This window comes from Saimiri boliviensis, chromosome 2, assembly GCF_048565385.1.
Source record: "Saimiri boliviensis isolate mSaiBol1 chromosome 2, mSaiBol1.pri, whole genome shotgun sequence".
Taxonomy (NCBI): Eukaryota; Metazoa; Chordata; class Mammalia; order Primates; family Cebidae; genus Saimiri; species Saimiri boliviensis.
Window position 1 is genome coordinate 145,707,497 of NC_133450.1, and position 26,095 is coordinate 145,733,591.

Sequence of the window (26,095 nt, forward strand, 5' to 3'; positions counted from 1 at the left end):
TCTCCTGCCTCAGTCTCCTGAGCAGCTGAAACTACAGGCATGCACCACCACATCCTGCTAATTTTTGTATTTTTAGTAGACGGATTTCACTATGTTGGCCAGGATGGTCTCAATCTCTTGACCTCAAGATCCATCTGCCCCGGCCTCCCAAAGTGCTGGGATTACAGGTGTGAGCCATCATGCCCTGCCTACCTAAGCTTTTTATATCCTAAGATACATTTACCTACTGCAAGGATTGAAACATTTTCTCCTACATTTTTTGTCCCAGAAACTATACCCGTGGCCTTTATATTTAGGTCTATGTTTCATTTCAGTTAATATACGATATAAGGATTGAAATTCATTTACTTTCCACATGGAAATCCAGTTGTTTCAGTACTGTATGTTGAAAAGGTGATCCTTCCCCCACTAAGCTAGGCTGGCACCTTTGTAATAAATCAAATACATTATTAACCATATAACTGTACAATTACTATTATTTTTTTGAGATAGAGTCTCCTTCTGTCACCTCAGCTGGAATGTAGTGGCACAATCTTGGTTCATTGCAACCTCTGCCTCCCAGGTTCAAGTGATACTTGTGCCACACCCTTCTGAGTAGGTGGGACTATAGGTGTGTGCCAGCATGCCCAACTAATTTTTATATTTTTAGTAGAGACGGGGTTTCGTCATGTTGGCCAGGCTCGTCTTGAACTTCTGACCTCAAGTGATCTGCCAGCCTCAGCCTCCCAAAGTGCTGAGATTACAGGTGTGAGCCACTGTGCCCAGCCAATACATATTATACAATTATTTCTGAACACTATTCCGCTTTATTGATCTGTGTATCTATCCTTAAGCCACTATCACACTTTCTTTAAGTAGCTATATGGTAAGCCTTGAAATGGATGAGATCAGGACATGCTGCCCCCAAAGATGGTACCTTGGCATTTAAAAAACAGCAGAAGCAGGAAGGTTTTGTTGACCTTCCTGTGCCCTTCTCCTCTGAAGCAAACCTAAAGAACTCTCTGACCTTCCTCCAAAGTAGATCATATTACTCTCATTCACTTCCTACACCTGGAGGAAATAGGTATCACAGAGAGACACCAAAAAGAATCTCAGCAAACAGACCCACTAGAGTTCCCTCCATTTCATTACCCTTAGATCATATCCTCTTGTAATCCAAACATAATTCTGTACAACTTATTATTTAAAAATATATAATTTTCCCTGTTTCTTTGGGTCTAAATTCGTGAGGGCTCCATGTCATAAATTTTTATTATGCTAGGCTTTTCTCTTGTTAATCTGTCTTTTGTTAAAGAGGCCTCAACCATGAACACTACAATGGGTGAGAAATCTTTTCTCCCCTACAAAATCAACTATTGGAAATCCTCAAACATAATTATTGTCCAAAATTGTTTTGTCTATTATATGTCCTTTGCATTTCCAGATACACTTTATAATAAGCTTATTTTTTTCCAAAAGCAAACTGTGCTGGTATTCTGACTAAGATTGTGAGAAATCTACAGTTTGTAGAGAATTCCATCTGAACAAAATCCACCAATCCTTGAATATATGTATGACTCTATTTATTTAAATCTTCCTTAATCTTTTTTAAAAATGTTTTGTAGATTTGGGTATATGGGTCTTGCACTTCTGTTGAATTTTTCCTAAGTAATCTTTTTAAATGCTCTTCTGAATGGAATTTTTCCTTAATTTCACTTTTAGAAACAATTAATACTTAAATTATTGTATTCTGCAACCTAGCTAAACTTGCTTATTATTAGTGATATTTTCTTCTACATTCCTGAGTACTTTCTCCATAATTGATCATATCATTTGCAAATGGTAGTTTTACGTTTTCTTTTCCATTCTACCTTTATTTCTCTTGGCTTACTGCAGAGGCAAGAATTTGTAAGGAAGTGGTGAGAAAAACCATTCTTGCAATATATCTGATCTTACAAGAAAAGCATTCAATGTTTATCCAAATAAGAATGATAACGGCTATAGATTTTTCTAGATGTCCTTTACCAGGCTGAGGAAGTTCAAGTTCTTTTCCCAGTTTGTTGAGAGATTTTTATCATGAATGGTCATAGAATTTAGTCAATGTTTTTTCCAATTCTATTGAAATGATCATATACTTTTTCTCCCTTACTCCATTAATGTGGTTAGCAAACAATGATTTATGACATCTTCAAACTCCTAGGGTTAAACCATTTGGTCACAGGGCATTATACGTTTTTAAAATCATATTGTTTAGTTATAACATTGCTTAAAATATTTTGCATCTATGTCAATGAACATATTGGTCTCTAGGTTTCTTTTTCTTTCTCTTTCTTTTCTTTTTTTTTTTTTTGTCTAAGCTTTTTGAGACAGAGTCTTGCTCTGTCACCCAGGCTGGAGTGCAGTGGCTCGATCTTGGCTCACTGCAACCTCCGCACCTCCCAGGTTCAAGTGATTCTCCTGCCTCAGCCTCCCAAGTAGCTGCGACTACAGGCACGTGCCACCACACCCTGCTAATTTTTTTGTATTTTCAGTAGAGACGCATTTTTACTATGCTGGCCAGGATGGTCTCGATCTCCTGACCTCGTTATGCGCCTGCCTCAGCCTCCCAAAGTGCTGGGATTACAGGCATAAGCCACCTCGCCCTGCCAGGTCTGTAGTTTTCTTACAGTCCCTTTGTCTGATTACACTATCAAGATAATGCATGCAAACGAGAAGGTATGACTAATTCACAGGATATATTAAGCAGAAACAGTTCATGCAGAAGCACAAGTATTTTAACTACTGCCAAAAAAAAAAAAAATACTTTAAATAACCTTTCTTAAATATGCAGAAAGCTAAAAGAAACCATGAACAAACACCTCAAGGAAACCAGGAGAATTATCTTGCAAAAAACAGAAAACATAATGAGACAGAAATTGTAAAAAGAAACCGAACAAAGACTCTAGACCTGAAAAATATAATACCAGAAAGCAAAATTCACTGGACAATTTCAATAGCATTTTAAATTTAAGTAGGCATTAGAATCAGTAAAAATAAAGATAGGTAAATTAAAAATGAAAAACAAATGAAGAAAAGTAAATACAATCTAAGAAACCAATGCAACACCATCAACTGGGCCAATAAATACATTATATTCCAATAAGAAGTAAAAGAGAAGGAAAAAGGAATATCTGAAGGAATAACTGCCAAATATTTCCCCAAATTTGATAAAATGCATGCATATATAAATCCAAGAAGTTCAATGAGCTCAAAGTAGGAAATGCTCGAAGAGACCTGAATTGGAATAGTGTGATAGTAAATAGTGAGCGTCAACCTGACTGGATTGAAGGATACAAAGTATTGTTACTGGATATGTCTATGAGGGTATTAACTAAGGAGATTAACCTTTGAGTCAGTAGACTGGGAGAGGCAAACTCACCCTCAATCAGGGTGGGCAATAGCTAATCAGCCGCTAGCATGGCTAGGATTAAAACGAGCAGAGGAACGTGGAAGGACTAGACTGGCTGAGTCTGCCAGCCTTCATCTTTCTCCTGTGCCGGATGCTTCCTGCCTTCGAACATCAGATGGGTGATTTCTGCATTTCCAGCTGAGGCACCTGACTTATTTCATGGGGACTGGGTAGACAGTGGGTGCAGCCCACGGAGGGCGAACCAAAGCAGGGTGGGGCCTGGCCTCACCCAAGAAGCGCAAGAGGTTAGGGCAGGCGTCCCCGAACTTTTTACACAGGGGGCCAGTTCACTGTCCCTCAGACCCTTGGAGGGCCGCCACATACTGTGCTCCTCTCACTGACCACCAATGAAAGAGGTGCCCCTTCCTGAAGTGCAGCGGGGGGCTGGATAAATGGCCTCAGGGGGCCGCATGCGGCCCACGGGCCCGTAGTTTGGGGATGCCTGGGTTAGGGGACTCCCTCCTGCAGCCAAGGAAAGCCGTGAGGGACTGTGCCATGAGAAACAGTGTATCCAGCCCAGATACCATATTTCTGCCACAGTCTTCCCAATCTGCAGACCAGGAGATTCCCTCAGGTGCCTAGGCCATAGTGTCGAGGGTTTCAAGCACAAAACTGGGCAGCCATTTGGGCAGACATGGAGCTAGCTGCAGGAGTTTTATTTTTTTTTTCATACCCCAGTGGCACCTGGAATGCCAACGAGACAGAGGGAACCAAGTGATGTAGCTCAGCAGATCCCACCCCCACGGAGCCCAGCAAGCTAAGATCCACTGGCTTGAAATTCTCGCTGGCAGCACTGCAGTCTGAATCAACCTGGGACTCTCAAACTTGGTCGGGGGAAGGGCATCCACCATTACTGAGGTTTGAGTAAGTGGTTTTCCCCTCACAGTGTAAACAAAGCCACCTGGAAGTTCAAACTGGGCAGAGCGCCCTGCAGCTCAGAAAAGCCACTGTAGCCAGACTGCCTCTCTAGATTCCTCCTCTCTGGGCAGGGTATCTCTGAAAGAAAGACAGCAGCCCAGTCAGGGATTTATAGGTAAAACTCTCGTCTTCCTGGAACACAGCACCTGGGGGAAGGGGTGGCTGTGGGCACAGCTTCAGCAGACTAAATGTTCTTGCCTGCTGGCTCTGAGGCAGTGGATCTCCCAGCACAGTGCTTGACCTCTACTAAGGGACAGACTGCCTCCTCAAGTAGGTCCCTGACCCCCGTGCCTCCTGACTAGGAGACACCTCCCAGTAGGGGTCAACAGACACCTCATATAAGAGACCTCCAGCTGGCATACGGCAAGTGCCACTCTGGGATGAACCTTCCAAAGAAAGGAAAAGGCAGTAATCTTTGCTGTTCAGAAGCCTCCGCTGGTGATACCCAGGCCAACAGGGTCTGGATTGGACCTCCAGCAAACTCCAGTAGACCTGCAGCAGAGGGGCCTGTTAGAAGGAAAACTCACAAACAGAAAAAAATAGCATCAACATCAACAAAAAGGATCTCCACACAGAAACCCCATCCAAAGGTCACCAACATCAAAGACCAAAGGTAGACAAATCCACAAAGGTGAGGAAAAACCAGTGCAAAAAGACTGAAAATTCCAAAACCCAGAACGCCTCTTCTCCTCCAAAGGATCACAATTCCTCACCAGCAAAGGAACAAAACTGGATGGAGAATGAGTTTCACAAACTGACAGAAGTAGACTTCAGAAGGTGAGTAATAACAAACTCCACTGAGCTAAAGGAGCATGTTCTAACCCAATGCAAGGAAGCTAAGAACTTTGGAAAAAAGTTAGAGGAATTCCTAACTAGAATAATCTGTTCAGAGAAGAACATAAATGACCTGATGGAGCTGAAAAACACGGAACAAGAACTTTGTGAAGCATACAAGTATCAATAGCTAAATCAATCAAGTGGAAGAAAAGTTATCAGAGGCTGATAATCAACTTAAGGAAATAAAGCATGAAGACAGTATTAGACAAAAAAGAATGAAAAGAAACAAACAAAGTCTACAAGAAATATGGGACTATGTGAAAAGATGAAATCTACATTTGATTGGTGTACCTGAAAGTGATGGGGAGAATAAAACGAAGTTGGAAAACACTCTTCAGGATATTATCCAGGAGAACTTCCCCAACCTAGCAAGGCAGGCCAACATTCAAATTCAGGAAATACAGAGAATACCACAAAGATATTCCTTGACAAGAGCAACCTCAAGACACATAATCATCAGATTCACCAAGGCTGAAATGAAGGAAAAATGTTAAGGGTAGCCAGCGAGAGAGACTGGGTTACCCACAAAGGGATGCCCATCAGACTAACAACGTATCACTCGGCAGAAACCCTACAAGCCAGAAAGAAAAGAGCGGAGGCCAATACTCAGCATTCTTAAAGAAAAGAATTGTCAACCCAGAATTTCATATCCAGCCAAACTAAGCTTCATAAGCAAAGGAGAAATAAAATCCTGTACAGACAAGCAATTGCTGAGAGATTTTGTCACCACCAGGTCTGCCTTACAAGAGCTCCTGAAGGAAGCACTAAATATGTAAAGGAAAAACTGGTACCAGCCATTGCAAAAACATACCAAATTGTAAAAATCATCGACACTATGAAGAAACTTCATCAACTAATAGGCAAAATAAACAGCTAGCATCAAAATGGCAGGATCAAATTCACACATAACAAGATTAACCTTAAATGTAAACAAGCTAAATGCCCCAATTAAAAGATACAGACTGGCAAATTGGATAGAGTCAGGACCCATTGCTGTGCTGTATTCAGGAGACCCATCTCAATGCAAAGACACACATAGGCAAAAATAAAGGGATTGAGCAATATTTACCAAGGGGAAAAAAAACAAAAACAAAAACAGAGATTGCAATCCTAGTCTCTGATAAAACAGACTTTAAACCAATAAAGATCAAAAAAGATAAAGAAGGACACTACATAATGGTAAAGAGATCAATGCAACAAGTAGAGCTAACTCTCATATATATATATATATTAGAGCTAGCTCTCATATATAAGGTGCTCCTACTACAGGAGCACCCAAATTCATAAAGCAAGTTCTTAGAAACCTCCAAAGAGACTTAGACTTCCACACAATAACAGTGGGAGACTGTAATGCCCCACTGTCAATATTGGACAGATCAATGAGACATAATTAACAAGTATTTCAGGACGTGAACTCAACTCTAGCCCATGCAGAGCTAATAGACATCTACAGAACTCTCCACCCCAAATCAACAGAATATACATTCTTCTCAGCACCACATCACACTTACTCTAAAACTGACCACATAATTGGGAGTAAAACACTCCTTAGCAAATGCAAAAGAAGGAAATCATAACAGTCTCTCAGAACACAGTGCAATCAAATTAGAACTCAGGATTAAGAAACTCACTCAAAACCGTACAACTACATGGAAACTGAACAACCTGCTCGTGAATGACTACTGGATAAATAACAAAATTAAGACATAAATAAATAAGTTCTCTGAAACCAATGAGAACAAAGACACAATGTACCAAAATCTCCCGGGCACAGCTAAAGCAGTGTTTAAAAAGAAATTTACAGTACTAAATGCCCACAGGAGAAACCAGAAAAGATCTCAAATCAACACCCTAATATCACAATTAAAAGAACTAGAGAAGCAAGAGCAAACAAATTCAAAAGCTAAGAGAAGACAAGAAATAACTAAGATCAGAGCAGAAGTGAAGGAGATAGAGACACGAAAACCCTTCAAAAAAATCCATGAATCCAGGAGCTGGTGTTTGGAAAAGATTTATAAAACAGACAGAACTCTAGCCAGACTAATAAAGAAGAAAAGAACCGAACAGATACAATAAAAACGACAAAGGAGATGCCATCACTGATTCCACAGAAATACAAACTACCATCAGAGAATACTATAAACACCTCTACCCAAATAAACTAGAAAATCTAGAAGAAATGGATGATTTCCTGGACACATACACCCTTCCAAGACTAAACCAGGAAGAAGCTGAATCCTTGAATAGACCACTAACAAGTTCTGAAATTGAGGCAGTAATTAATAACCTACCAACCAATAAAAGCCCAGGACCAGAGGAATTCACAGCCAAATTCTACCAGAGGTACAGAGAGGAGCTGGTACCATTCCTTCTGAAACTATTTCAAACAATACAAAAAGAGGTAATCCTCCCTAACTCATTTTATGAGTCCAGCATCATCCTGATACTAAAACCTGACAGAAACAAAAAAAAAAAAAAAGAAAATTTCAGGCCAATATCCCTGAATAACATCGATATGAAAATCCTCAATAAAATACTGGCAACCCGAATCCAACAGCACATCAAAAAGTTTATCCATCATGATCAAGTTGGCTTCATCCCTGGGATACAAGGCTAGTTCAACATATGCAAATTAATCAATGTGATCCATCACATAAACAGAACCAAAGACAAAAACCAAATGATTATTTCAATAGATGCAGAAAAGCCTTTTGATAAAATTCAATACCCCTTCATGCTAAAAACACTCAATAAACTAGGTATTGATGGAATGTATCTCAAAATAATAAGAGCTATTTATGACAAACCCACAGCCGATATCACACTGAATGGGTAAAAGCTGGAAGCATTCCCTTTGGAAACCAGCACAAGACAAGGATGCCCTCTCTCACCACTCCTGTTCAACACAGTTTTGGAAGTGCTGGCCAGGGCAATCAGATAAGGGAAAGAAATAAAGCGCATTCAAATAGAAAGAGAGGAAATCAAACTGTCTCTGTTTGCAGATAACATGATTGTATATTTACAAAATCCCATCGTCTCAGCCCAAAATCTCCTTAAGCTGATAAGCAACTTCAGCAAAATCTCTGGAAATAAAATCAATAGGAAAAATCACAGCCATTCCTGTACACCAATAATAGACAAACAGCCAAATTATGAGTGAACTCCCTTTCACAATTGCTATAAAGAGAATAAAATACCTAGGAATACAACTTACAAGGGATGTGAAAGACCTCTTCAAGGAAAACTACAAACCACTGCTCAAAAAAATAAGAGGACACAAACAAATGGAAAAACATTCCATGCTCATGGTTAGGAAGAATCAATATTGTGAAAATGGCCATACTGCCCAAAGTAATTTATAGATTCAATGCTATCCCCATCAAGCTACCATTGACCTTCTTCATAGAACTGGAAAAAAAACACTTTAAACTTCATACGGAACCAAAAGAGAGCCCGCATGGTCCAGACAATCCTAAGCAAAAAGAACAAAGCTGGAGGCATCCTGCTCCCTGACTTCTAACTACACTCAAGGCTACAGTAACCAAAACAGCATGGTACTAGTACCAAAACAGAGATATACACCAATGGAACAGAACAGAGGCCTCAGAAATAATGCCACACACCTACAACTATCTGATCTTTGACAAGTCTGATAAAAACAACCAATGGAGAAAGGATCCCCTATTTAATAAATGGTGTTGGGAAAACTGGCCAGCCATATGCAGAAAACTCAAACTAGACTCCTTCTTTACACCTTATGCAAAAATTAACTAAAGATGGATTAAAGACTTAAACGTAAGACCTAAAACCATAAAAACCCTAGAAGAAAACCTAAGCAATACCATTCAGGACAGACATGGGCAAAGACTAAACACCAAAGGCAACGGCAACAAAAGCCAAAATTGACAAATGGGATCTAAATAAACGGAAGAGCTTCTGCACAGCAAAAGAAACTATCATTAGTGTGAACAGGCAACCTACAGAATGAGAGAAAATTTTTGCAATCTATCCATCTGACAAAGAGCCAATATCCAGAATCTACAAAGAACTTAAACAAATTTACAAGAAGAAAACAACCCATCGAAAAGCAGGTGAAGGATTTAAACAGACACTTCTCAAAAGAAGACACTTATGCAGCCAACAACATGAAAAAAAGCTCATCATCACTGGTCATTACAGAAACGCAAACTTGAGATACCATCTCATGCAAGTTAGTATAGGGATCATTAAAAAGTCAGGAAACAACAGAAGCTGGAGGGGATCTGGAGAATTAGAAACACTTTTACACTGTTGGTAAATTATTTCAACCATTGTGGAAGATAGTGTGGTCATTCCTCAAGGATTTAGAAGTAGAAATACCATTTGACCCAGCAATACCGTTACTGGGCATACAACCAAAGGATTATAAATCATTCTATTATAAGACACATGCACATTTATGTTTATTGTGACACTGTTCACAATAGCAAAGACTTGGAACCAACCCAAATGCCCATCAATGATAGACTGGATAAAGAAAATATGGCACATATACACCACAAAATACTACTATGTAGCCATTAAAAAGGATGAGTTCATGTCCTTTGCAGGGACATGGATGAAGTTGGAAACCATCATTCTCAGCAAACTAACACAAGAACAGAAAAACAAACACCGCATATCCTCACTCGTTAGTGGGAGTTGAACAATGAAAACACACGGACACAGGGAGGTGAACATCACACACTAGGGCCTGTCGTGGGGTGGGGGCTAGGGGTTGATGGCTGCAGCAGACCACCATGGCACATGTATACCTATGTAATAAACCTGCATGTTCTACACATGTATCCCAGAACCTAAAGTATAATAATTTTTTAAAAGTTATTTACACTAACTTTGCAATGATTCAAGTTTGAAACTACTTCAAAAGAAAACATGAATAAAGAACCTTCTTTATTATAAGATTATGTTCTTTATTACGAATAAGTTTCAAAATGGAAACTACTTCTAAAATATAATATAAAAATAATTTATTCATGTTTATTCATTTAAACATGAACAGAGAATCCTCTGTATAAAAAAATTTAAAAATATATATTCACATATATTCACATTTCCCTCCATTTTTGGGGGCAAAAAATGGAAGGAAATGTATTCACATATATTCACATTCATAAACTTTTGGGGGCAAAAAATGGAGGGAAATGTCAATATATGTGAATATATTTTTTTCTTTCTGAAATTCTCCTAGAAAGACGAAAGTCACATAATATAAAGTCTAGAGATTGTGATAAAAAAAAATTGACTATGTAAAAAATAAAACGCTTTTGCCTATCAAAAGTAAATTTATATATTAGGTAAAAACGAAACAACAAAATGAGGACAAGAACAGTAATTTTAAATGACAAGCAGTTTCTTTCCTTAATTAGACAACCATAATCCAATAGATAAAAGACATGAACAGTTTTCAAAAATAGACATTAAAATAGTAAATTAAAAAAAATCTATGTTCTACTTATTTTTAAAAAGCATATCAAAACTAGAAGATAACATTTTTTTCACTTAGAATAAAATTTTAACATTTGCTAATACTCAGTAATGAAAGCAGAGAAAGACATTCATTCACTGTTAGCAAACTATAAATTAAGCAAATTTGGGTGGTTGCAGTGGCTCACACCTGTAATCCCAGAATGTTGGGAGCCCAAGGCAGGCAGATCACTTGAGGTCAGGATTTTAAGACCAGCCTGGCCAACATGGAAAAATCCCATCTCTACTAAAAATACAAAAACCAGTTAAGTGTGGTGGCACACACCTGTAGTCCCAGCTACTTGAGAGTCTGAGGTGGGAGAATTGCTTCAACATGGGAGACTGAGGTTGCAGTGAGCCAAGATTGCACCACTGCACTCCAGCCTGGGCAAAAGAAGAAGACGTCGTCCAAAAAAATAGGTATATTTTTGGCAAAATAATCAAAATTCAAAATTCACATTCTCTTTTACTCAACAATTCCATTTCTAGGAACTTATCCTATGAATAAAGTATAAGCAAATACATAAAGTTCAAAGCAGTATTTTTCGTAACTGTAAACACTCATAACAATGTGAATATCTGTCAAAAGGAGATACATTAAGCAAAAGATGGTATATGCAGAAAATTAAATACCGTATCACCATAAAAAAATGAGGTAGATCTGTATGTGCTAACATAAAATTTTATATAAGGTACATATGATAATAATGGTGAAAAGAATAGATTCAGAATAGTGAGCATAGTTATTTCATTTCATTTGAAAAATAGAATATATACATGTATGTATACATATACATACTATAAAAACACACATGCATGTTCTTGTGCATGTGTGTACTAGTATATGCCGTAAATATTTTTTGAAAAACTAGAGAAGCAATAGTTAACAGTGTTACCACTCAGGAGGATTGGAGGCTGCGGAAATTAGGAAAGTCACATCATTTTATAGCTTTCTTAACTATTTACACTTTTTACCATTTCAATTTCCCTTTTAAAATGTAATTTTTAAATGTCTATTCAAAACAAATTGCAAATTGTCTTACATAAAATTCCAGTGATTGTTTCAAATACTATTTGTGGACTTTCTTAGTTCATGCCTATATTAATTTTGAAAATAACATTACCTGGAATGATTTGACAGGGGCAGATACTTCAGTTACGGGTTCTGGTTTCGGAATGCTTTCAATCAATTCCATAATCCCTTGTAGTTTTTTATCCGAGATTCGTAAAGAAATAAGAGGTAACTTTCCAAAAATCTTGAATCTGTTTTAAAAAGATAAAAATAATTATAAAGGAATTCTTATTCTGATTTAAGTGCACTAATTAAAAAGAAGACTCTTCCCAAATTATCTGAATCAAATGTGATTGTAAACTCTAAAAATCTCTATTCTAATATCTATCTTACCTTATTAACCAGTCTCATTAGATGGGCTAACCTCATTATTTTTCAGAGTTTTGTTCTTATTTCATGCAGTGTCCTCATGTAGTGTCCTTCTACTGTTTGCTGTATACAATTGACAATTACTATTTATCAAGTGTTTCTCATGTTACAGGCATTGGGAAAAGCACTTTACATGCATTATTGCAAATAGTCCTCACAATCTATGAGGCAGACAACCAATTTTTGCTGTTTATTTATTTATTCATTCATTCATTCATTTGAGACAGAGTTTCACTCTTGTTGCCCAGGCCAGAATGTGACGGCATGATCACGGCTCACTGCAACCTCCACCTCCCAGGTTCAAGCGATTCTCTTGCCTCCTGCCTCAGCCTTCTGAGCAGCTGGGATTACAGGCATGCACCACCACAACTGGCTAATTTTGTATTTTTAGTAGAGATGGGGTTTCTTCATGTTGGTCAGGCTGGTCTCAAACTCCCGATCTCAGGTGATCCACCCACCTCAGCCTCCCAAAGTGATGGGATTTGAGGTGTGAGCCACCTCGCCCAGCCCCACCCTCTATTTCAGTTCCTATATGTACATGGTTCCTACAAGAAAAATTGAGTTTGGCAGTGCAAACAGCTTGTTCACGAGAATATATATATATCAAAGACCACAGAGCATAACCACATCAGAGAGATTTATTATTCTGATTGCCTTGATAGTCTCCTCTGCTTACAGATACACGGTAAAGAACTAAAAAGAGAGGTATCAGAGAGAGAGAGTAAAGTTTTCACTCCCCATTTTTATCCCCGCATTTTCCCTAAAAATTATTTTTTCCATGTACACACATTTATTGCTAATGTTATCATTCTAAAAATGTACTGGAGTTCTACAGAAAATTACAAGCTTTTTTTAATTTCCAATAGCGTAAATATTTGTAATTAATCACAAACATAGTAGTTTAACTTTGTTAAACATTATGAATCTGTTCACTTAATGCACTTAAACTTATTTTCATTTTTTTGAAAAATCTGCAAGTTGTGCAATCTAAAAATGCTGGGTACCAAAATAGTACCTACCAAATAGCAAGCATCCTTTTATTTGCCTTCAACTTAATGCAGCTCAACCTACAAGGGAATGTCCCTGACACTTGTGGAATTCCAGGATTCGACATATTATCATATCCACTTTTTACTGCTCACAACATATCATAAAATAGAAACCAAAAACTGCTCAGATTTTATCTTTCTAAGTCACTGTCATTTCTGGCCTGTGAGTATTTTAATTATAACTTAAAAGCTCATCCCAATCTATTATCATTATCAATATATAAAGATTTATTACATTATTACAGATATTATTTTAATCAGCTATTTTAATTCCTGCTATGCTATACATATTCCCTGTATCACAAGACATAAACTCTTCCTAATCACATACTAAGAGAGCAAGTCCTAAGAGAGCAAAATAAAACTTTAAAACTTGCCCTTTTCTTCCCTCAGAGAAATATCACCCACATTTTCTGGTACCCTGTAACTTCCAAGATGATAGCATACTTACCAAGAAAAAAAAAATATTTAAACTATGCTTAAAAAAAAATCAACTCATAGTCATATGCTTACAACAAGAAATCACACAGATCTTTAATCTTTATCACAGAATGAAAAACTATAAGAAATAGAAAAGAGTAAGCAGCAGGACATAATTAGGGAGGAATGAAAAGACAAATCTTTTCTCTAAAATCAAACGATATCTCAAACTGGATTAAAAAAAAAAGCAAGAGAACACATTTGCCTTCCTTCTGTCTCTTAAACCAAATTCTAGGCATTCCTCTACCTCAAGACTCTCACTCAGTGCATATTTCAATTTTCTAAGAAACTCTAGAAGAGTAAGATTTAGGGCCCTGGACAATGTTTGCTAGTAAACAGAGTCACTATGAGGTAAAGGTCAACAAAAAAGGGTGTGGGTCTCTCTCGTTTACATGTTAAGTACGGTAAGTATTAAAAACAATGTCTACACCATGTACCATATCAGAAAAGGTCAGGGTCTCTCTAATTCCCTCTATTCTTCCTCATACGCTTTAACTAGGCATGAAAGCTTCTCTTGTTGCCTTGCTAGTAGCAACTCTCCTGGAAGTGTTTGGTAGATGTTAGATGAGACAGCCTTTGGTTAAATTTTAAAACAGATCTGTGCCTCAGGTTTGAATATTTGTAAGGGAGGAAACAAAAGGTGCTTTCCAAGGAAGAAGTTAAATGGCTACGTACAGTCTAAAACTATTGAGAAATAAATCATCTAAATGGCCCAGTCTAGTTCAACAGACTTCTCTACTTAGAATCTCAGGCACATAGCTTCTGCTAACAATGAAATATAATCCCAGTAAACATACACACATGGACAAACATAAAACAACTGTTACTAGAATTTTGGTTTATAACTCTACCATTTATTTTCTACATAAGTTAAAAGACAAATGCATAAAACAAAATTCTTTGCTAATGGGTACAGAATATGTAAAAATATAATCTGGGACATTAGTAAGATAAACTGGAGGAGGCCAAACAGGAAACAAGTAGAGTTTTTGCACGCAATTAAAGCTGACTTGGTATCAATTTTATTTTTCACTTTTAATTTTTGTCACCCAGGCCAGAATGCAGTGGCATAATCATGTTCCACTGTAGCCTCAACCTCCTGGGCTTAAGCTATCCTCCCACCATAACTTCCCAAGTAGCTAGGACTACAGGCATGCACCATTATGCCCAGCTAATTTTATTTAATTATTTATTTACTTACTGTATAGATCGGGTCTTATTATGTTGCCCAGTCTGGTCTCAAACTCCTGGCCTCAAGCAATCCTACTGCCTCAGCCTCTCAAAGTGGTAGGATTACATGCATAAGCCTATGTGACCTGCCTCAATCTTAAATAGACGACTATAGCCTGGGTGACATAGCAAGACCCCATCTCTACAAAAACATTTAAAAATTAGCTGAGTGTAGTGGTGTGTGCCTCAAGTCCCAGCTACTGAGGAGGACAAGGCAGGAGGATCACTTGAGCACAGGAGTTTGAGGTTGCAGTGAGCTACAATCAAAACACTGTACTCCAGCCTAGGTGACAGAGCAAGACCCTGTCTAAAAAAATAAAGAAATAATAAATAGATATTTATAACTTGAGGATATTATACATAATCGCCATAGTAACCACAAAGAAAATATTTGAAGAATATACAAAACTGGAAATGAGATGGGAATGAAAGCATGTCACACACAAAAATCCACTAAACACAAAGGGCAGTCTTAAAGGAGGAAACGAGGGATTTAATAAAGCTATAAGACATACAGAAAGCAAATAACAATATGACAAAAGTAAGTCCTGCCCATTTGTATTTACTTTAAATTATTTTTTTCAATTAAAAACTTAAAGCGACAAAATGGATTTTAAAAAACAGGATGCAACTACATATCGTCTACAAGAATCACATTAGATCATAGAAAATACACAAGATAAAAGTTAAAAAAAAATGAAAAAATATATTCTATGCAAATAATCACCAAAACAGAGCAGGGATGCCTATAACAAAAACAGCCAAAATAAGACTGCAAGTCAAAAAGTGTTACAAGCAATAAAGAAGGACATTATATAAAGGTAATGAAATGATAACTTCACCAAGGAGACATAACAATTATAAACATGTATGTGCCAAACATTGGAGTTCATATATAAAGCAAGCACTGACAGAATGAAAAGGAAGAAACAGTTCCATGATAATAATAGGAGACTTCAATATCTCACTGTCCATACTGAATAGAACAACCAGGCAGTAGATTAACAAGAAAACAGGGGACTGGAACAATAAAATTGACCTACTGGGCCAAAACGACATATACAAAACACTCCATCCAGCAAAACAGACATTTTTCTCAACTACATATGGAACATTCTCCAGAACAGATTACACATCAGGTAACAAAACAAGTGTCAAGAAAAGTTAAAAAAGTGAAATCATAAAAAGTATCTTTTCTAATAATGATGGAATGAGTCTAGAATGCAAGAGCAGTAGGAAATATGTAAAAGTCACAAGTATATAGAAATTTTAAAGCAGATGGTTAAACAAGAAATTAAATCAAAGAATCACAAGGGAAATTAGAAAATAACTCAAGACAAATGAAAATGAAAACACAATATACAAAAATTCCTAAGTTGCGGCAAAAGTCTGCGGAAAGGGGACTTTACAGCTGTAAACACCTACATTAATAAAAAAGAATGACCTACAATCAATAGCCTAACTTTACACCTTAAGGAACTAGAAAAAGAACAGCAAGCCTTTTTTTGCTATTTTGAAAGCAGAGGTAAATAAAATATAGAAAAACAATAGAGAAAAAATAAAAATGAGAGTTGATTCTTCAGAATGATCAATGAGATTGATAAACCTTTAGTTAGACTGAGAAAAAAGAGAAAAGACTCAAATCAGAAATCAAAGTGGTAACATTTATTACTCATTTTATGAAATAAAAAGGGCTGTAAGACAGACTATTACAAACAATTTTACTCCAACAAATTGGATAATCTAAATGAAACAAATTCTAAGAAACACAAATCTACCAACACTGAATTATGAAGAAACAGAAAATCTGGATTAACTATTATGATGACTGAATCAGTAATCAAAAACTTCCCAACAAAGAAAACTCCCATGATCTGATAGCTTCAATAGTGCATTCTACCAAATAATCAAAAACTGAAGAGGAAGGAATACTTCCTAATTCATTCTATAAAGACAGCATTACCCTGATATCAAAGCCAGACAAAGATACTAGAAGGAATCTGCAGTCCAATATACCCAAAAAATATTAATGTAAAACTCCTCAACAAAAGCACAAGCAAACCTAAATCAATAGCCCATTAAATGGTTTATATATCATTTATTCTTGGAATTGATTCCTGGAATAAGAAGATTTATTCCTGGAATAAAAGGATTTTTTTTTGCTGGACTCAAGAAAGATGATTTAATATACAGACAGCAATCAATGTAATATACCTCATTAAGAGAATAAAGGAAAAAAATAATCATCTTGATCATTTTTCACATGATCACACAATCATCTCAAAGCAGAGAAAGCATCTGAAAAAATTCAACACAGTTTCATAATAAAAAGCTAGCAAACTAGGAAAAGAAGGAAACTACCTTAACATAATAAACAGCTAACATCATACTCAATAGTGAAATACTGAAAGTTTTTCCTCTGGGCTCAGGATTAAGGTGAGGATGCTCACCTAAACCATTTCTCTTCAAGAGAGGGTTAAAAAAATTCTAGACAGACCAATTAGACAAGAAAGAGAAATAAACGGCACCCAAATCAGAAAGGGAAAATAATTATCTCCATACACAGATGATATGATCTTCTATGCAGAAAATCTTAAATCTGTTAGAAGTTTAGAATCTTTTAAAACTTAGAATTGTAGGCCGGGCGCGGTGGCTCAAGCCTGTAATCCCAGCACTTTGGGAGGCCAAGGTGGGTGGATCACGAGGTCAAGAGATCGAGACCATACTGGTCAACATGGTGAAACCCCGTCTCTACTAAAAATACAAAAATTAGCTGGGCATGGTGGCGCACGCCTGTAGTCCCAGCTACTAGGGAGGCTGAGGCAGGAGAATTGCTTGAACCCAGGAGGCGGAGGTTGCGGTGAGCCGAGATCGCGCCATTGCACTCCAGCCTGGGTAACAAGAGCGAAACCCCGTCTCAAAAAAAAAAAAAAAAAAAAAAAAAAACTTAGAATTGTAAACAAATTCACAAAATTGCAGGATCTAAAAATCAGTTAAGTTCCCATACACTTACAAACAACCCAAAAAAAATTTTTTAATCCGTTTACAACAGCATGCAAAAGAACAAACTTAATAAATGAGGTAAAAGACTTTAGCATTGGGACCTAGAAAACGCTGCTAAAGTCAAAGAAGACACAAATAAATAGACATTCCCTGTTCATGGACTGTAACAGTCAATATTATTAAGATGTCAACACTATACACAGGGATCTACAGATTTGATACAATCTTCATCAAAATCTCTATAACATTTTTTACAATCTCTATAACATTTATACAACTCCATCTTAAGATTCATATGGATTATCAAAGGATCCCAAATAGCCAAGACAATCTTGAAAAAGAACAAAGTTGGCCGGGCGCGGTGGCTCAAGCCTGTAATCCCAGCACTTTGGGAGGCCGAGGCGGGTGGATCACGAGGTCAAGAGATCGAGACCATCCTGGTCAACATGGTGAAACCCCGTCTCTACTAAAAATACAAAAAATTAGCTGGGCATGGTGGTGGGTGCCTGTAATCCCAGCTACTCAGGAGGCTGAGGTAGGAGAATTGCCTGAACCCAGGAGGCGGAGGTTGCGGTGAGCCGAGATCGCGCCACTGCACTCCAGCCTGGGTAACAAGAGCGAAACTCCGTCTCAAAAAAAAAAAAAAAAAAAAAAAAAGAAAAGGAACAAAGTTAAATAACTCACATCTCCTGATTTCAAAACTTCTTATAAAGCTACAGTAATCTAAATAATGTAGTACAGGAAAATAAAGACATAGAGACTAACGAAATAAAACAGAAAGCCCAAAAATAAGCTGTTGCATCTATGTACAAATGATTTTCAACTATGATATCAAGGCCATTCCATGAGAAAACGACAGTCTTTTCAACAAATTGTGTTGAGAAAACTAGATATTGCAGGCAAAAGAATAAAAGTGGGTCCTTATCCTACATACCACATATAAAAATTAACTCAAATGGATCAAATAGAATCTAAAATTATAAAACTCTTTAAGGTAATCTAAGAAGAAAAGCTTCATGATGCTGGATTTAGTAATAATTTCTTGGATATAACACCAAAAGCATTGGTAACTAAGATAAACTGGACAATAAAAATTTTAAACTTTTAGACATCAAAGGCCACAATCAACAAGGAAAGCCAGAGTGAGAGAAAATATTTGCAAATCATGTATCTGATAAAGAGTTAATATCAAAAATATATTTTAAAACTCTCAAAACTCGGCCAGGCCTGATGGGTTACACCTGTACTCCCGGCACTTTGGAAAGCCAAGGTAGACCGATCACAAGGTCAGGAGATTGAGACCATCCTGGCCAACACAGTGAAATCCTGTCTCTACTAAAAATACAAAAAATTAGCCAGGCCTGTTGTAATCTCAGCTACCCAGGAGGCTAAGATAGAAGAATTGCTTGAACTGGGAGGCAGAGGTTGCAGTAAGCTCAGATTACACCACTGCATTCCAGCCTGGGCGACGGAGCTAGACTCCATCTCAAAAAAACAAACAAAAAAAACCTCTCACAACAAGAAAATAATAAATAACCAGATTAAAAGATGGGCAAAGATCTTGAAAATGCATTCCTCCGAATAAATATATAAATGGTCAATAAGTAAAAGAACAGATGTTCAACATCACTAACCATTAAAAAAATGACATCACAGCCAGGAGCAGTGGCTCACACCTATAATCCCAGCACTTTGGGAGCCCCAGGCAGGTAGATCACCTGAGGTTAGGAGTTCAAGACCAGCCTGTACAAAATGGTGAAACTGTGTCTCTACTAAAAATACAAAAATTAGCCGGGCGTGGTGGTGGGCACCTGTAATCCCAGCTACTCAGGAGGCTGAAGCAGGAGAATCACTTGAACCTGGGAGGCGGAGGTTTCAGTGAGCTGAGATCACGCCATTGCACTCCAGCCTGGGTGACAAGAGCTAAACTCTGTCTCAAAAACAATAAAGAAAGTAACAAGTGTTATAGAGACAGAGGAGAAACTGAAACCCTTGTGCTGGTAGGAAAGTAAAATGGTGTAACTGCTATAAAAAACAGCACAGTACTCCTCTAAAACTTAAACGCTGAATTATAATATGATCTAGCAATTCTACTTCTGAGTATATACCCCGAAACACTGAAATCAGGGACTTAAGCAGATATTTGTACACAGCAGCATTATTACAACAGCCAAACAGCATTAACAACACAAATGTCTACTGAAGGATGAATAAGTAAAACCTAATATATCATAGAAAAATTATTAATCAGCCTTAATGGAATTCTGACATAAGCTCCAACATGGATGAATCTTGAAGACATTATGCTAAGTGAAGAAACCCAGGCACAAAAAAACTAATTTTCTATGATTCCGCTTATATGAGGTACCTAAAATAGTCAAATTCACAAAGGCAGAAGATATAATGGTTGTTGTCAAGGGCTGGGTACAGGATCAAATGGGGTATTACTGTTTAATTGGGTATAGAATTTCCGTTTGGAAGAGAAACAGTTCCAGAAATGAATGGTGGTGATGGTTGCACAACAACGTGAGTAAACCTAATAACAATAAACTATACTCTTAAAAATGGTCAAAATGGTCAATTTTATACATATTTTACACATACACAAGAAAGAGTCAATTAAGTATGGTATTTTCCTAGCTACAGAATTACTCAGAAAATTCACAATCACATGAAACAAACAATACATACTTGGGCATCCTTACATCCATGAAAACCATGGCCTTAGACAATTCCAAATTGAAGTGCATGGGTACCAAAATATGCTGGGTAGACACATTGAGTTTTCGTGCTTCTCTCCAATTGTCACCTAAGCACAGAAAATGGTTCATATTTAACGTAACTATAATATGATTAACACACCAAACCTAAAATCACTATTAATACTTCACAATCACACATTCCATTATAAGAGAAAATCCCCCCATATCTAGGTAATCTTAATGTCACATTCCCAGGTACATACAATCAGTAGGTTATTGAATTTACTGTACATTCACTGACAATCACTACACCAACTAAATTCCTTACCCAAAAAAGTAACAAGGCAGTAAGGCAATAATGCAAAAGGTAGTAAAAAATAAGGTTCTTTAACAGTAACTAATAAAAGCTACCATTTATTCAAGATTTATAATTTCTACTCTTCTAGGTAATGTCTAAACGTTAATTCTCAAAATGATGTATAATAATCCTGCTTTAGAAAACTGACACTCAAAAGAATTTATAACTTCTCTATGATGAATCTGCTAGTGACAAAACTGAAATTCACATCTAGGTCTACTAACATGTGACAACCTCCCACCCCCACTTACCCCCCAACCCCCAGCAACACTTACTGCAGTTACAAGCCTAAATGTTCCATAAGGGAATGGCTAAATAACTGAGAGCACAGCCACAGAACATAATACAGACAATAAAAACCATGAGTTCAAGTGTCCAAAATATTACTGGTAAAAGAAAAAATATCTGGATATAAAGCTATGAATCATGTAAAAACAAATCCATCCACAAATACCTCCAATAGAAATACCATACAAGCACATTTCATATATTCACAGGCACATACATTGAAAAACACAATAGAAGCACATGCAACAAATTATCAACAGTGTTCTTGCCTAAGCAGTTAAGACAAAGGTTTATCCTTTTGGTTTCTGAATTGTTCAGATGTTCTAAAATAGGTATAATCAGAAAGAAGTAATTTCAAAAATTCCTAACAAGATGAATGGGATCTCAGTAATTATAATGCATTTTCATATATACTATCTCATTTGAACCTAATAATTCTGTAAGTCAGATAAAATCCTAGTCAAGGAAAACCAAACCCAATAACTTATTTCCTGAAAAAGAATCAGTGGACTTCTAAAAATAATGTACTTTTGCCACCCACTATATCTTTGGGTTTTCTCCACCACAATTAGAATTATGATAAAAATAGAAACTACGTTCACTATTCTGAAGCAAATATAATTAAATAAAATGTTTCAGTCCAATACAAACTAACAATTTTGACAATTCCTTTGGATTCTGATTGTTTCTCCTTTTACTGGTTAGCTTGGGTAATTAAAATCTGACCACATACAAACATATAGATCTTTACATATAGATCTCTTCAACAGATTAAACTTTATTGAATTATCTGTATGTTCACTAACACTCTAGGGCAGGCGTCCCCAAACTACGGCCCGCGGGCCGCATGCGGCCCCCTGAGGCCATTTATCCGGTCCCCCACCACACTTCAGGAAGGGGCACCTCTTTCATTGGTGGTCAGTGAGAGCACAGTATGTGGCGGCCCTCCAATGGTCTGAGGGATAGTGAACTGGCCCCCTGTGTAAAAAGTTTGGGGACACCTGCTCTAGGGATTCAAAAGCAGTATGACAGAACAAAAAGAAAACTGAATGAGTCTGGGGTCTCTCTCTATAACTACTTAAATGGCTCTTGTCTAGTGAATTTCTGGCTTTGACTTCATCCTAAAGACCAGTTCTAAATCAGAGACTCCTGATTGGTATACCACAGTGAATGAGATGGGTATGCCTAGGAAAGTGACCCTAGTCAGTCTTTTGCATGGCTGTCTATGCTGTCAGAGCCCCTAGGCTGCTTACTTCTGGCCCTGAGCAATGTCTTCTGGTTATCTAACTATGTAGTAATACCAGTATCATTTTCAATATGGGCCAACTTTGGTCAAAGGCTAGAAAACGCTGGTACAGATCGCTATTTCTCAACCTACTGATATTTGCTGTGAGGGACCAGCCGTATACTGTAGAATGCTTAGTAGTATCCCACACCTTCACCCACTAGGTGCTAGGAGTGGCACTCATGCTCTAACTGTGACAACCAAAAATGTCTCCAGATATTGACAAATGTCTCTTGGGGAGGCAACACTGTTTCTGGTTGAGAACCACTAAACAATATTTACTATCATTTCTAATTCAAAAATATAGACGTTCTAACACATTTAGGAGGAAGGTCTTCAAAGTGTCTACAAACCTAATTAATCACTTCAACAAAATCAATCAACAAATAATGCATTTTATACTCACCAACTCTACTGTAAAGCAGCTGTATGCTTGTAAGCTGAATATCAAAGGAATCATAAGCTATATCCATTATCTCTTCAAGATTGGCCTCACCTTGCTTCACATCTGGTAATTCGGAACGACTTTTACTTGTCACCTTCAAGTTAATTTTAATAGTTTAGACTATGCGAAATACTTCAAAATACAAGTATAAAGTTTTTAACTTTTAGACCTATAATACAAAATGTTAATAGGAGAGGATAAACTCACAAGCAAGCATATATAATATCAGAAAGGTCCTCGTCCATGAGATATATAGTAAGAAGGCCAGAGATAAATTTTTATAAATTAGGATATATTTCCCATTTACTTACATTAAAAGAAAGAAACCAAGATGGTCCTGAAGAATAATACATCTACAAATTTTTTTTAATGTGATAAGAGGCCTTCTCATTAAGAACAAGATCAAGGACAAATTTAGCTTTTAAAATGTTTCTATGGCATGATGACAAATACTGATACAGCTTTATAACAAGAAGTAAGAGTCCAGAAATTAAATAGGATAGCTGAATTTTAGTTCCAACTTTGCCATTTATGCAATACCAGGCAAGTTATATTTGTATCTCTCCCTTCTTGGCACACTGTGAGAGATACTTAAACATCCTGGAGATGACTCCACAATAGTACATAAAGATCTTACTCATAAAAATACATGTGTGTATACATACATATTTTTAAATTTTTTCCCCACTATATAGCTCATGTGAAGTAAACACTCAAAAAATTATTATCTCTGTTTGAAAGGTAATAAATTTTAGGTAACAGGTTAAGCAAATTGCCTAAAGTCACAAAATTAGATATTCTTATTCCTAACCTTATGCTCTTTCTATTATACCACACTGCCCTTGAAACAACTGAATAAAATTCAAATACGAATAAGCTATATACATTTTATTATAAATACATACCCAGTGGGTGTTTACATAAATAACGAATACAGAATTTTAAAAAATAGGATAAGCGAAGATGTCAGTATCAAGAACAGGAGCATATGTGTTAGGTGGCCAGGAAAAGCATTCTAGTATTATCAACCTCTCTTGGTTCTTTAAACTGTTATAGATATTCCTCTACATTTAATGATTTACAACAATGCTGTCCCACAGAACTTCTACAATGATGGAAATATTCTATATCAATGCTGTCAAATACAGACCTGCATGGTGGCTCATGACTGTAATCAAAGCACTCTGGGAGACCAATGCCAGTGGATCACATGAAGTCAGGAGCTCGAGACCAGTCTGACCAACATGGTGAAACCCCATCTCTACCAAAAATACAAAAACTGTCTGGACGTGGTGGCACATGCCTGAAATCCCAGCTATTTGGGAGGCTGAGGCACAAGAATCACTTGAACTTGGGAGGCAGAGGTTGCAGTGAGTTGAAATCAACCCGCTGCATTCCAGCCTGGACAATAGAGTGAGACTATGTCTCAAATACAAAAAAAAAAAAAATATACAGTACCCATTTCTGACTATTAAACTCTGAAATGTGACTAAAGTAACTAAGAAACTAAAATTTTAATTTTATTTAATTCTAATTAATTCAAATAACCATATGTGGTTGGCTAGTGGATACTACAGTGAAGTGTCCAGATTCTAGAATACAGCAAAAAAATTTATTCTCTACGGAACATTTGGAAAGAAAAAAGTACATAATCAGAAAAAAGGGAAATAGGTAAACAGAAGAAGACCATCTCTCAATTTAGAATTATTTAATACAAATATTAAAATATCAATATAGTTTTATACACAAAAAACTTCAGAAAGATGAAGACATGTTTGTTTATAGAATTCTCTCTCATTCTATATACTTTACATAATCACGAAACAGATTTAAATTGAAAAAGAAAGAAGCTTCTCAAGTATGACTCTCAAATTCTATAAATATAAATCTTAGGCCAGGCAAGGTGGCTCATGCCAGTAATCCCAGCACTTAGGGAGGCCAATGCAAGTGGATCACTTGAGTACAGGAATTCGAGACTAGGCTGGGCAACATAGTAAAATCCCATCTCTACAAAAAATACAAAAATTAGCTCGGTATGGTGGCAGGCACCTGTAGTCCCAGCTACTCAGGAGGCTGAGGCCCAAGGATCACTTGAACCCAGGAGGCAGAGGTTGCAGTAAGCCAAGGTTACAGCACTGCATTCCAGCCTGGGTAACAGAGTGAGACTCTGTCTCCAATCAATCAATCAATCTTAGATTCGAACCTGAACTGCAGAGTTTAATTTTGTTTTCAGAAGTATAGGAAAACTACCTAATTGAGACTTCACTTTATTAGAAAGGAAGATTTCTCAAATCTTACTTGTCTACCATAAATCTAGGGAAAAAAGCAATAAATCAAACTGTCTAAAAACAAACTACATTTTAAAGAAACACCCTAAAAGCTGTATCATAAATCAAGTATTATTAGCACATACCTTTAGATGACCAAGATCCAAAAGAAGCAGATTTGATGTAGGACTAAAAATTCCATCTTGTGGGACAATAATATAGGAAGCCTTCAAATTAATTTTGAGATCAAGAACTTTCTGTGTTTCAATAATATACAGTAGACCTGCAAAAAATGTACATCTTTGCAATGAATACTGTTGACAAGTTACTCAAGAAATAGAGAACCACTAAATATATGAACTGATACAATAATCTTAATGTGAAATTAGTATTAACTTTAAAATAAACTCAGCAAAATAGTTCCAACATAAAATTTAAAGTATCTGCCCAATGTATGCACTCCTGATTAAATATAACTGAGCATAAAATTGGATTCCTAAAAAAAAAAAATTTTTAACCTATAAATTCAATTTGGGTAAAATTGGAAAGAAAGACCAAAAAAAGTTTAAGTGGCATAAAACATTTATTCACAACAACTCTTAGAATCTACATAGATACTTCTCAATTCATCAACTTCATATAGCTACATTTACCATACAGAATAATAATATTTGATCTTAATATTATTCTGAGAATATAAAAAATCCTGGATTATTAAATCATCTTCAATAAAATCATATGTAAACCAGAAAAGGCAACAAACCAGAGTTTCCCATTCCTTAGGTCCTCCATTCACTTCGAGTTTTTTAGTCTAATAAATTTACCTCATTAACTTGCATATGATTAATATACCAAATTAA

General features: G+C 36.7%; 1 protein-coding gene across 4 annotated transcripts in view; it reads right to left on the reverse strand.

Annotated features, from left to right (window-relative positions):
- VPS13A (vacuolar protein sorting 13 homolog A) overlaps positions 1-26,095 on the reverse strand; it is a 235,381-nt gene that overhangs the window by 138,305 nt on the left and 70,981 nt on the right. For all 4 annotated transcript variants that reach the window (XM_010341278.3, XM_074394628.1, XM_003920858.4 and 1 more), the window contains 4 exons: positions 25,382-25,518; positions 22,930-23,062; positions 20,582-20,699; positions 11,812-11,950 (listed from right to left, as the gene is read on the reverse strand). In XM_010341278.3, coding sequence (XP_010339580.2) covers positions 11,812-11,950; positions 20,582-20,699; positions 22,930-23,062; positions 25,382-25,518 — 527 coding nt within the window. The remainder of the gene's footprint in view (positions 1-11,811; positions 11,951-20,581; positions 20,700-22,929; positions 23,063-25,381; positions 25,519-26,095) is intronic.